The sequence below is a fragment of the Mercenaria mercenaria genome, chromosome 19 (genome assembly GCF_021730395.1).
Source record: "Mercenaria mercenaria strain notata chromosome 19, MADL_Memer_1, whole genome shotgun sequence".
NCBI lineage: Eukaryota > Metazoa > Mollusca > Bivalvia > Venerida > Veneridae > Mercenaria > Mercenaria mercenaria.
This window is the reverse complement of record NC_069379.1, coordinates 2309635-2322115: the sequence shown is the minus strand read 5'-3', so window position 1 is coordinate 2322115 and position 12481 is coordinate 2309635. Positions and strand designations below refer to the sequence as shown.

General features: G+C 33.4%; 1 protein-coding gene across 1 annotated transcript; it reads right to left on the bottom strand.

Moving 5' to 3' along the window:
- Window positions 1–493: 493 nt before the first annotated feature.
- On the bottom strand, window positions 494–5045 carry LOC123542643 (uncharacterized). Its single transcript, XM_045328577.2, has 2 exons — window positions 4292–5045; window positions 494–822 (listed from the first exon to the last, which is right to left on the bottom strand). The coding sequence occupies exons 1-2, from the start codon at window positions 4602–4604 to the stop codon at window positions 575–577; spliced, it is 561 nt and encodes a 186-aa protein (XP_045184512.2). The 5' UTR covers window positions 4605–5045; the 3' UTR covers window positions 494–574.
- Between the last annotated feature and the right edge of the window lie 7436 nt (window positions 5046–12481).

Sequence of the window (12481 nt, the reverse complement as noted above, 5' to 3'; positions counted from 1 at the left end):
ACGTCTCTGGCCTTCCATAACACCTCCTGAAAATCATTTTTCAAATCTTTTAACATTCTATATTGGATTTAAATACACTCTATACATGATGTACATGTTGTTTAAAGTTAACTAAAAAGATTATGGTAATGTAAATGTCAATGGATCTTACTCCAAATGTAAGGTAATGTAAATGGATCATAATCCAAATGTAAGGCAATGTAAATGGACCATAATCCAAATGTAAGCTAATGTCAATAGATCTTAATCCAAATGTAAGGTAATGTAAATTGATGTATCTTAATCAAAATGTAAGCTAATGCAAATGGAGCATAATCCAAATGTAAAGTAATGTAAATGAATCTTAATCCAGTTATAAGGTCATGCAAATAGATGTATCTTAATCCAAATGAAAACAAATGTAAATGGATCATAATCCAAATGTAAGCTAATGTAAATGGATCTTAATCCAAATGAAAGGTAATATAAATGGATGTAAATCCAAATGTAAGATAATGTAAATGGATCATTATCCAAAAGTTATAATACTGATTTTTAATTATAAATAATTCTAAATTCATATATTCATTTCTATTTAAAAGTAATCTGAATAAATACCGGAATTCAACATGTTATATAACTTGATACTGAAGATTTCATATTTGCCTCCGAGATCAACCCGCCACCAAGGACTAGTTTCATAGTTTGTATGAAAGCAGAAGCCTTGAAAGAGATCTTGGTTCGTGATGCCATCTACACCCTTTTCTCCCCCATAATCGGTATATACGCTCGACACACTAGACATTGTCGTCTCCTTGCCTTCAGCAACATTTGTCCCAGGAACTATATTTGTTAAAGGTAAATGATTTTTTTAAATAAACTGTTTTAAGACTGCTTTTGCATTATATCAATCTGTATTAAATAACTTCTAATGAAAATAATTTGAAAATCCCCACCCATCCCCGGCAAAACAACAAAACAAAACAAAAACAAAGAAAACAAAAACGAAAATGACGTAATAATTAAAATGGTTAAAACAAAAGTTGACGGAACAGACAGCAAAGAAATTGAAAAGAAAACCTGATGAGTTTCTTTCTGGACAAAATGATATTTGTCTGATTTTAAGACTGTTTTGCATTATATAAATCTATATAACATGAGTACTAATAAAAAATATTTTGAAAAACTGCCCCCGCCCCCGCCCCCGCCCCCGCCCCCGCCCCCTCCTCCTCCTCGTCTGATTGGTCTCCTATGTAAGATCACATTCACATTTACGAAACTTTAATTTTTCAGCTGTAAAAGCAGTGTTTATTTCAAAATGACAGAACAGAAAAGAACAGAACAAAAAGTTTATTCAGTAATTTGTACATATAGTACCTCATTACATAATATACATTGACATATAAGATATGATCATGTGGCAAAGTTGTTGAAAATTTAAAATTTAAAATGGAGAACGGATCGTAACAAGCCGTAACGGGCTGGTCTTTTTACCCCAAGACACGCCAGCACACCCAAAAACACAACAACCACCATGACACCCAGCATCAAAATAATCACTTACTTGATACTGTGAGTGGGTAACTATATAACATGGTAACTCAAGGGGAACAACCCAAAACCGCTTAACTGTAAATAAAGATGTTGCAGTGTTTTGTTCAAAATAACACTCATGAATATTTCAAATTTGCATCAGCAGATTTTATATGATACAGTAGTTATAGAATTTTAACACTTGTACAACGATTATAAAACAACTTAAACTTTGCAGTATGTTTTATTCGGTGACAAATGCAAGAGAAACATTTTCAGATCACCACAAATCGCATTATGAGCCAACTGAGTCGCTCAATATGAACTGCAAGCCAGAAGGTTCCGCCGTAAGACCCCGGCTACATGAGATGCAGTAAAAATAATAAATATCTGATTTTATTGTTGCCTGGTCCAAATAAAGGATCTTATTTACAATACATATCTAGTCTTGTATGCTTAGTAAGGATTTCCGTGTCCTTATGACATATAACCATGATGTAGTCAGTTAAAAGAACCCAACTTTTACAACATGTTTCCCTCTCCTCGACCATTTTTGTTGTTTTCATATAAAACAACATTTTATCAAAGTCCTTTTTAACATTTTGATTATGATATTGATATCCGTTTGTTTTGATAATTTATATAACTTTATTGTTTTTTTTTTTTGTAATCGTTCATATTTTTGTATACATGTAATAATAATAATAATAATAATAATATCAATAATAATAATATAATCATAAGTATTATTATTATTTTTTTGTTTAAAAATACTCTTTGCTCCGAGATTTATACCTTTACATAACAGCTTTAAAGCACTGAAAATGATATCTCAAGCTTTAATTGTTAATGCGACATATAGAAGGAATTGAAATTGTATAATATAACCTTTATATCATAATAAAGATATGCCACAAGCGCGTAATTGTCGATAAGTGTTTTCAGATTCCTATAGAATTTCCTTAATTATTGTGTTCTTTTTGTCTCTAATGAAAAAATAAAACCCACGTTCTTTATTATGTTCAATTTTTGCATTACAAATGCATGTATTTTTTAACATAGATACTCCTGATGTTTTATAAGAGAGTACGCCGGTTTAGCAAATAGGGAGAGCACATAGCTATGAACTACGGCGAGGTGTAAGTTCTCCGTGACGATTTGATAAAAGACAAATGTGTCTGAAGTTATTTCGTCCTCCACCCGTGATTCATGTGGAGGAGATGACAGTTACTTGCAGAGAAAATATACCGAGGAACACTGGTTAGGTCAACAACCTGCCATACTCTTCAAAAACGATGCTAAACCCAAAACAAACAAATAAATTTCTATAATCTGAACCTTTCAGAGCTAATGCCTGTTGAGACAAATGAGTGATCTGACAATGGAAAATCGATGTTGTCCAGACAATTCAAACCTTTTAGATGAAATATTTGTTTTTTCAGCGTATTAAAATTTCATAATAAATATTTTCCAAATGTATGACTCGAATGTTTTTTTCAATGGTGCATTAACGATCCGCTACAGAAGGACAACGGTATGTTAAACTGTAACTTGATAACAAAAGCTTTCTTTTCAATTCAATGAGCACATTCTTTTCAATCAAACAGTTTACTATCTGGCGTTAAAAAGGAATGTTTCCGTCCCAAGGAATCGATAAATATGTGTAAACATTGATAAACATGTTATTGTTTTCATCGTAATTCCAAGAGCAACCACACATCAGCGAAGCGACAGCGACAATGCCTATCAATCACCGTCTTTGATAATCGTAACGACAATGTCGTACTTGCCTTTCTAAGGAAGAACGACGAAAGCAATAGCAAATGTAGTTTAGACCAAACCCAGTACAATGCTTTAGGGTATAGCGGATAGCTAACTAACTTTTCCTGCATTCCAATTCAAAGAAATGAAATGTAGTAGTTTTTTCTGTACAGCAGACAGAAAACAGCTATTCTTCTCAAAACATTCAACTTTTAATAGAAATCCGTGTGTTTTTTTCTCTCCATGCCGTTGTTTACGTACGTGCTGATTTAGGGTGTACAGGAAAGCTTTGGTCATTTTTTCCATTATTAGTTTGAAATCCACATCGAAACAAACTTCCCAGGATTTTTTTACTATAAATCAGAATAATAAATAATGATGCATTCTCTTTTCAAACCTATTCATCTTTTCAAATTTCTATTAAATACTTTTCATTTACTGATGTTTTTTACATACACACTGATTTAGTCAGTAAAGGATTGTCAAATAGAGGTAGAGAACAATTGTATAATAAACTTGACCGGGTACCAAGGTTTCACATTAGTAAAACGTCCAACTTTTACCAAATTTTTCCAATCAAACGAAATTTTCCCTATACGAAATTATTTCTAATGCAACCATTTTTTCCTTATTAAACCAAAATTTTAAAGTATATTTCCCCAACCATGAACACAACACAGGAATTTTCCTTTTTTTTCTGAAAATGAAAATGACAGTAGTATTTTCTGTAAAATATAAGCGAAAGAATTAATGATTCTGTCAGTAATACAATTAATCTAAAAATATTACGATTTACGTATAGTTGAAATATTTATTTTTATATACCTATTTACATTTTCATTCATTTATTATCGCGCCATTAAGTGCCTAGGGTTCCAGCGACGTAATGTGCACCTTGCGTTCGAAACAGAAACGAATGTTCATTTTAATCTGTGGAGATGATACTGAAATAATAATATACATTAATTAAACGAAGATAAAATTTTCTTGACGTCTATCCATTATAAGTTTTTTTTACCTCGTCCATAGAACCATATTCCCGCACGTGACAATGTCTCGTCTGCTGTGAAAGAGCTGCAGCCAAAGCATTCCTTTGTTTGCGGCTGGTGAAACACTCCAACACATGTCTGTGCTTCTGTACAAAGCAGTGAGCACTGGATTTCACTTTGTACACCTGTTACATTAAAAATATTTTGGGAAGCCTGACATGTTATCCCATCTAAAGCGTTGATTCTTCTAAACTGGATAAAATCACTGGTAGGTTTAACACTACAAAATCTACCGAAAATGTTGAAAATCACAATAACGAAATTAAAAACTATGATCTCCATTATACGTAGACAGTATAATATATTTATGAAAGAATGGTTTGTCGCATATTTCTATGTTTACGCATGCGTGTTGAGAGCCATTAATTTTCCCCATAGGAGACAAGGCTTAATTAAGTCAATTATCACATTTTTTTATCAAGAGCTTATATGTATTCAAGCATTTGGCGTACAGAATGGTATAATGAAGTTCCGTAAATTTGGCCTTTGGAGCTGTATTCATTGTAAGTATTAATAATAAATGAAACAATTTGCAGAACAAATTTTTCTTATTCTTGTCACTATTGATGATGACATCGATTAATATCCATAGCATTCGGGTAAGGTAAGCGTTAAAACAGACTTTATGCTTTGTTCTTCAAAGTTGTGCACTTAAAGTTCCTGGATTCTCTATTTGTAAACATCCTGAAACACGGATCAAAATCAATAAGTTGACAAAGCGTAAATTTACCCTTAAAGAGTCTTTTTGTGATAAATTTATGTATTTGTAACGTGAGCCACGAGAATATTTTTACATTTTTTAAAACGCCGCCAGAAATTACTTGAAAAGACCAGTCCGACTGTATACTGTATTGATCGCTTATGCCATTCATTTTATTGTTATTTTGCTGCTAAAACAGTAATGTAATCAAAATAGTTTCACTGAAAACAATATGAATCCTTATTATTTTATTATGCCACAATTTTCTAGTAAGACTTAGTCAACCTCCAGTGATAGTACTTCATGGCTGTTTTTTCGTCCGCTGACCATCGTTATTTCAATTTAGGACGTTCATAGTTACTTATTACTGGGAGTTCAAACAAAGAAAACAAGAGGGCCATGATGGCCCTATATCGCTCACCTGTTATCATTGCACTTGAGGACAAGAAGGTCCTCAGAAAAAATATCTAAGTCCAAAGGACAGTAACAACAAAGGGAAGAAATTTAACCCAAAAGAAAAAAAATTCTTACAAGGTACAGATATGTCAAAATACACCTAAAAATTGGAGGTACCATCCATGTTGTACCACAGAAAAGTGGTCTCGGTTTTTCCCTACGGCAAATAATAAAAAAGTTACTAAATATAAGCTATTTATAGTAACGTACAAGGAAAGTAATTAAAAAAAATTATTGTAAGTGAATAAAAGAAGGATATGCCAAATAAATCTGTTGACATAAATGAAATTTCAGATCAGTATCTTCATTAGTTACGGAGATATACCCATTTTAATTTGAAATAAAGGGAGGTAATTTGACATAAAATCAGTCCATAGTTATCTACCCTGATTGGCTCAGTCCAACTAATGACAATAATGACATTTCAAATAAGTCCTATAAGTACTTATTGGTATAAATCCATTTTGATTACAATCAGGGGAGGTAATCAGATATAAAATAACTCTAAACCTACGCTTGGATCTGATTTGTCATGTAATCCAAGAATGATTGTTGTTGAAGTTATTTTGGAAGTTTGTATTGTATCAAATAAAACCATAAATGAAGTCTCTATATGGCTGCAAAAGCCAAAATAGCCAATTTTGGACTTTTAAGGGGTCATAACTCTGGAACCCATGATGAAATCTAGCCAGTTTAAGAAAGAAACCAAGATCTTGTGGTGATACAAGTTGTGTGCAAGTTTGGTTAAAATCGAGTCATAAATGAAGCTGCTATTGTGCAGACAAGGTCAAAATAGCTAATTTTGGCCCTTTCAGGAGCCATAACTCTGGAACCCATTATGGGATCTGTCCGGTTCAACTAAAGAATCAAGATCTTATGGTGACACAAGTTTTGTGCAAGTTTGATTAAATTCAAATCATAAATGAAGCTGCTATTGTGCAGACAAGGTCAAAATAGCTAATTTTGGCCCTTTCAGGGGCCATAACTCCGGAACCCATAATGGAATCTCGCCAGTTCAAGAAAGGAACCAAGATTTTATTGTGATACAAGTTGTGTGCAAGTTTGGTTAAAATCAAATCATAAATGAAGCTGCTATTGTGCAGACAAGGTCAAAATAGCTAATTCTGGCCCTTTTAAGGGCCATAACTCTGGAACCCATAATGGAATCTGGCCAGTTCAAGAAAGGAACCTAGATCGTATGGTGATACAAGTTGTGTGCCAGTTTAGTAATAATCAAATCATAAATAAAGCTGCTATTGTGCAGACAAGGTCAAAATAGCTAATTTTGGCCCTTTCAGGGGCCATAACTCTGGAACCCATAATGGGATCTGGCCAGTTCAAGAAAGGAACCGAGATCCTATGGTGATACAAGTTGTGTGCAAGTTTGGTTAAAATAAAATCATAAATGAAACCACTATCGTGCAGACAAGAAATTGTTGACGGACGCACGGACGGACGGACTGACGACGGACGACGGACGAAGGGTGATCACAAAAGCTCACCTTGTCACTATGTGACAGGTGAGCTAAAAAAATCGGACCATTTTACAGAGTCCTGTTCCTGCCACTTTAATTCTCGCCTCACCAACACGAGACAATGCGATAACTGTCACATTGTCGCCTTGTCCCAAAACATATTTAACAATCCTCGCCAGGTTTTTAGAGCGATAATTATCGTATTAATTTTCGCATGTCTTTCTAAATTCTCACATCGGGAAATAAAATATCCGGTTAAATAATGATACATAAACTATAGGAACAATTTAACACTCAATTCTATATTTACAAGTTAAAACTGAATATTTACAATCAATGATAAAAAAGCAAAAAAAAAAAAAAAAAAAAAAAAAAAAAAAAATCTGCATAGAAGAAAAGAAAGAAAAAAAACAGAGCTCAATATCTGATTTCTAAAATATGTTCAGTTCTCATAATTACAATTGATTGTCATCGTAACGTTTTACTTTAAACTTAGTGTAGCACTAAACTTATGTAAGATAATGTCCCATTAAATCGCGATGACGCTGACCCCATTCTGGTTCCCCATGTCCGGTGTTTGTATACCTGAGCTGTCTCAGTCGACTATAAAAGTCAGCGGCTTGGTAGTAAAGGCACAACCATGGTACGTAGAATCTCTGCGCTGGGAAATTCACATCCAGGCGAGTAAAGTAAAGCAAACCACGGGTATAGGACTTCCGGGTCGTGACATCACCAGGAAAAAGTCGTCTGGTGGAAGAAGCTAAAATATATAACATACGGTAAGCACCATAGCAAATACAAATAAAAGGCATAAAACTTCTCCATACCTCCGTAGGCTCCCATAAATAATACGTGCTACTTATACAAAATATACGTGCTACTAAGTTCATACGTCACGTGAATACAATACGTCACTAATTACTTCCAGTATTTCTCAAATTAATTACTTACTAGTCTAAAGTTAAAGTATGATAAAGATATGAAAAAATATGAAGCAAAATTATAGATAAGATGATGATTAACTGCAGATATTATTTTCAACCACAAATTAACAAAAAGCAATGCAAATTAAACATAACACATAGCTGATATGAACGTATTACTGACTACCATACAATAAAACAGACATTTTATAGATATGCAATATACTGGCACACGATAACTTTAAATTACAATTACATTTTAAATACACGTTACTATACCTGTCAACACATACATTTATACATTACAGTACAATGCAGTACCGGCGTTCCATAATTTACAACGAAAATGTTGATATGTACGATTTATGACAAAAAGTTCTTGCTAATTATCATGTTACAAAATTTCCAATATAAATTTTACAACTGATACAAACGAAACATTTTAGATTCCTCTTTCGGAATAAATGATTTACAAAAGTCAGAAATATTCAATAAATTAGCCTGACATACCGAAACTAGCTAATATCTTGCCGCAAAAATAAATGTTTCACAAATTCTGTAGAATGAACAAAAATTACAAAATAGAAACGTATTTAAAAAATTATACGAAAATCTAACAAATAAATTTCTTACCTCGATCGAGCAAAAATTTAATTTCTACGAGTGACATAATGTCATCAAGACTGTAATGTGTTGTGCACTAATGATATCTAGTCCAGTAAATTTGTATCGTTATGCCCCGCCAAACGGATTTTCAAGGGAATCACGAATTAGCCGTGAGCTCATACTATTTTGATGCGTATGTAAAAATGTACAATTTAAGGCCCGTTATAGTGGTTTTGGGAATAAAACCATGAATTACTGAAGTTTAGAAAATATCAACTTCTTTATTACTGAACCGAATTTAATGAATTTTACATGGAAATTTAAGTTATAAAATACAGGAAAAACATGAGAGGTATTTTATGCGTAAAATCTGACATTTGGCTTAATAACTCAAAAAAATACAAAAATGACGCAAAACATGCATTTATACTACAGACACCTTGAGGCCCGTATGTCAGTTTGTGAGAGAGTACTGCGGTAAAAATTTAGTATTTGTTTTATCATTTTAAGTTGTAACGTGAAAAAGCTCACCGAAACGTTAGTCAAATTGATTTTACTTTGACCTGCTTTGAAAATGTGAGCTTTATTTCGTGCATTTGTACGGTGACTGCTATTAAGTCAGGCATTATTGTGTTGACTGTCTTATTACTGTCATGTGAAAATTTCATCTACAAAAATATGTACAAATGTGAAAGACAATGTTTTGGTATATTGAGTTGTTTTAAAGAACGACCATGCTATGATGCGCTTGTCTTCATTTTTGTCGTACTTTGAGACCACTGACCGGTTTATTTTAATTGTGCTATGAGAATTTTACATGCAGATCAATCTTGAATCTATTGATGTTGTTAGGCTAACAAAATTTACCTTGTTTTATTTTTTACACCAAAATATAATCTTTAATCCATTCATAAAGATGTGATAACTGTAACATTGTTTGGCTGATATGTAGTTATTAGCTTAACGAGAGATTGTTTGATTGATATACGGTTCAGAAGCCTTAAGAATTGGTGAGAAATGCGACGGAAGATAAGTATTTGTCCTACAATACCGAGAGTAATGCGAAAGGTGTGACCGTTTTACTTTGGTAGTGCTGGGAAAGCATTAGCTTTTTTGGTGAAAAAGTAACATTTTACTTTGGCCGTGCTAAGAAAGCGTGGGCTGGTAATTTGAATTGTGCATTATTATTAGTGTTGTGAAAACGTTAGGTATGGTAATTTACGTCGACCGTGCTATGGAGATGTTGGTTGTTTTATTTTAGCCGTGTATCATTTTGCTGACTGTCTTATTTCTGTGTTATGGAATCGTTAACTACAGAATTTATGAATGATTATTATATTTTGATAAATGAAGTTGTTTTAGGAAACGAGTGTTTTCTTTTCTTTTCATATTTGACGTATTCTTGAGAACACTGACCATTTTTATTTTAGTTGTGCGGTGATATAATTTTTTTGTAGATCAATCTTTATTCTTTTAACGTTCTTTTCAGATGTAGTGATCTGTGTAACGTTGTTTGGCGGATATGTATTTCAGAAGCTGTTGAGCCAACTAAGAACAACAATGAATAGATAAGTATACATTTCTAATATATGGAGTCGTTTCAAACTTGCTTCAAAAGAATAAGCGAAAGCACTGATTTTTACATTGTGTTTGTACTGTTAAGTGTTACCTGTTTAAGCTCAATTTCCTAAGAAGGTTATGTCTGTTTTGTTTTAACTGCACTGCAAAAGGCTTTACTGTTTTGACTGGTAATAACGCAAAAGATCTGACTAGCCAAATAAGTGTTTAATATATTAAGTGTTACTTTCAGGTATATCGTTTAAGAGGATATACATTTCAGAAAACTTCATCATTTGGATAGAACTGCTTTGATAACATGATAGAATGTTTTTATTTTATATTTCGAGTCAGTGATGTGAAACCAACAGCCGTTTTATTTTTGCTAAACTTATAAAGGTTGTCTGCAATATATTTTTGTTGAGTTCTAAAAGAAATGTTTAATATTGTCGCACTGTCGCTTGGGATTAAATTTCCGGACAAATTGATCGATGTAATTCTTCCTGGGTACTATTTATCAATACTACGGTGATGTAGTAAGAAATTATTCCCTACACCGGGCGACAATGCGACAATGCGAGGTTTTACTAATTTTCGCAACTATGTCTATTGGATTTCAATTTCACGACGCGAGAATTAAGAAAGACATGCGACAATTAGGACGATAATTATCGCCCTCTTAACCTTGCGAGGATTGTTAAATGTCGCATGTACATATGTTTTTGGGCAGGGCGACAACGCGATAATTATCGCGCATTGTCGCGTGTTGGCGAGGCGACCATTTAAGTGAGACGAACAGGATTCCGTACCAGGAAGAATTACATCGATTAATTTGTCCGGAAATTTAATCCCAAGCGAGTGCGACAATGCGAGGTTTTACTAATTTTCGCAACTATGTCTATTGGATTTCAATTTCACGACGCGAGAATTAAGAAAGACATGCGTCAATTAAGGCGATAATTATCGCCCTCTTAACCTCGCGAGGATTGTTAAATCTCGCATGTATATATGTTTTCGGACAAGGCGACACGCGATAATTATCGCGCGTTGTCGCGTGTTGACGAGGCGACAATTTAAGTGGCACGAACAGGATTCCGTAGTTAACTGATAATTCTTCACTCGAGGGTGAATATTTGACAGCATAACAAGTATTTTGATTATTCATGTATTCCTTGCAACCACCCTTACAGACATGTCGAGTTTCTTGATAGTTATTGTTGATGGCTTGTAGCAGTATTCGAATATTGAAGGCAGATTTGACTTTGTGACTGTGATTTAAACAAGAATATTCATTCAGTTCTAGAGAGATTCAGTTCTTATAGAAAATAAGGTTCACAATTACATATCTTAAATGTACATCCATATATTTCAAGGGCTTTTGGTATGAACAGTTTCTTTATGATTATTACTACTGAGTAAGTTGTCGTGTATTATTGAACATTATAGGCAGATATACATTTAACATTATATAAGAATATTTGGATTCGGTACCTACATTTAGAATAGTAACGTTCACAAGTACGCATTGGAATTTATATCAGTATATTCAATGCTGTTTTCCCCATACAATGTTATTCTTTCGTTATCAAATGGAAATTGTCGTTATCCTCTTTTGAGCTAGTTTTCATTTTATTTTGATTCTAACTTAAAAGAATGTTACGTTTTACACGCTAAACAAATTTTGTTTTTAGCTCACCTGAGCAATACTGAGTTAATGTGATAGCTCGATGTCCGGCCTCTGTCTGTCTGTCGTCTGTCTGTTTGTCGTCTGTTTGTCTGTCGTCTGTATGATTGTCGTCTGTCAACATTTAGCTTGTGTATGCGATAGAGGCTGTATTTTTCAATTGACCTTCAGGAAATTTGGTCAGAATGATTGTCTTAATAAAATCTAGGTCAAGTTTGAATATAGGATATCTGAGGTCAAAAACAAGAGCTGTCACAGGAGACAGCGCGCTCGACTATTTCGATGCTAAATAGTGAAACTGGGCACATTTGATGAAGCTGGAGGTGTCACTGGAGTGTTTAATGACTCCAATGTGGATAAAGATATTAGATAATAGCTTGAATCTGTGTCAAAAGTATTAAGTAATAAGAGAGATAAGGGTCAAGTGTATCAAAATATTAAATAAATATAATTCTAAGCAAATAGGGGGCATAATTCATGAAATATTAGTGCAAGAGTGATGCACCTTGTGTCGTGTTGAATCAAATCCATTTTGTAATAACTGAGATATAGTGAAAATGCATTAAAATTAAACTTAACTTCTAAGTAAAAGGGGGCATTATTCATGAAAAATTGGTGCCGGAGTTATGGACCTTGTGTCATATAATGTGAGCGATAAGATAAAACAGCTGTTTTACGTTTGAATGAAATCTATTCAGTAACAACTGAGATATAGTGAAAGTGCATCAAAACTTTAACCTGAAATTATAGGTAAAAAG

Bases quoted from the DNA above. Each gene is read 5' to 3' on its own strand.
- LOC123542643 (XM_045328577.2), bottom strand. From the start codon at position 4,604: ATGGAGATCATAGTTTTTAATTTCGTTATTGTGATTTTCAACATTTTC. The intron at 823-4,291 runs GTAAAAAAAACT...TAACAAATATAG, and splicing joins AATATGGTTCTATGGACGAG to TTCCTGGGACAAATGTTGCT.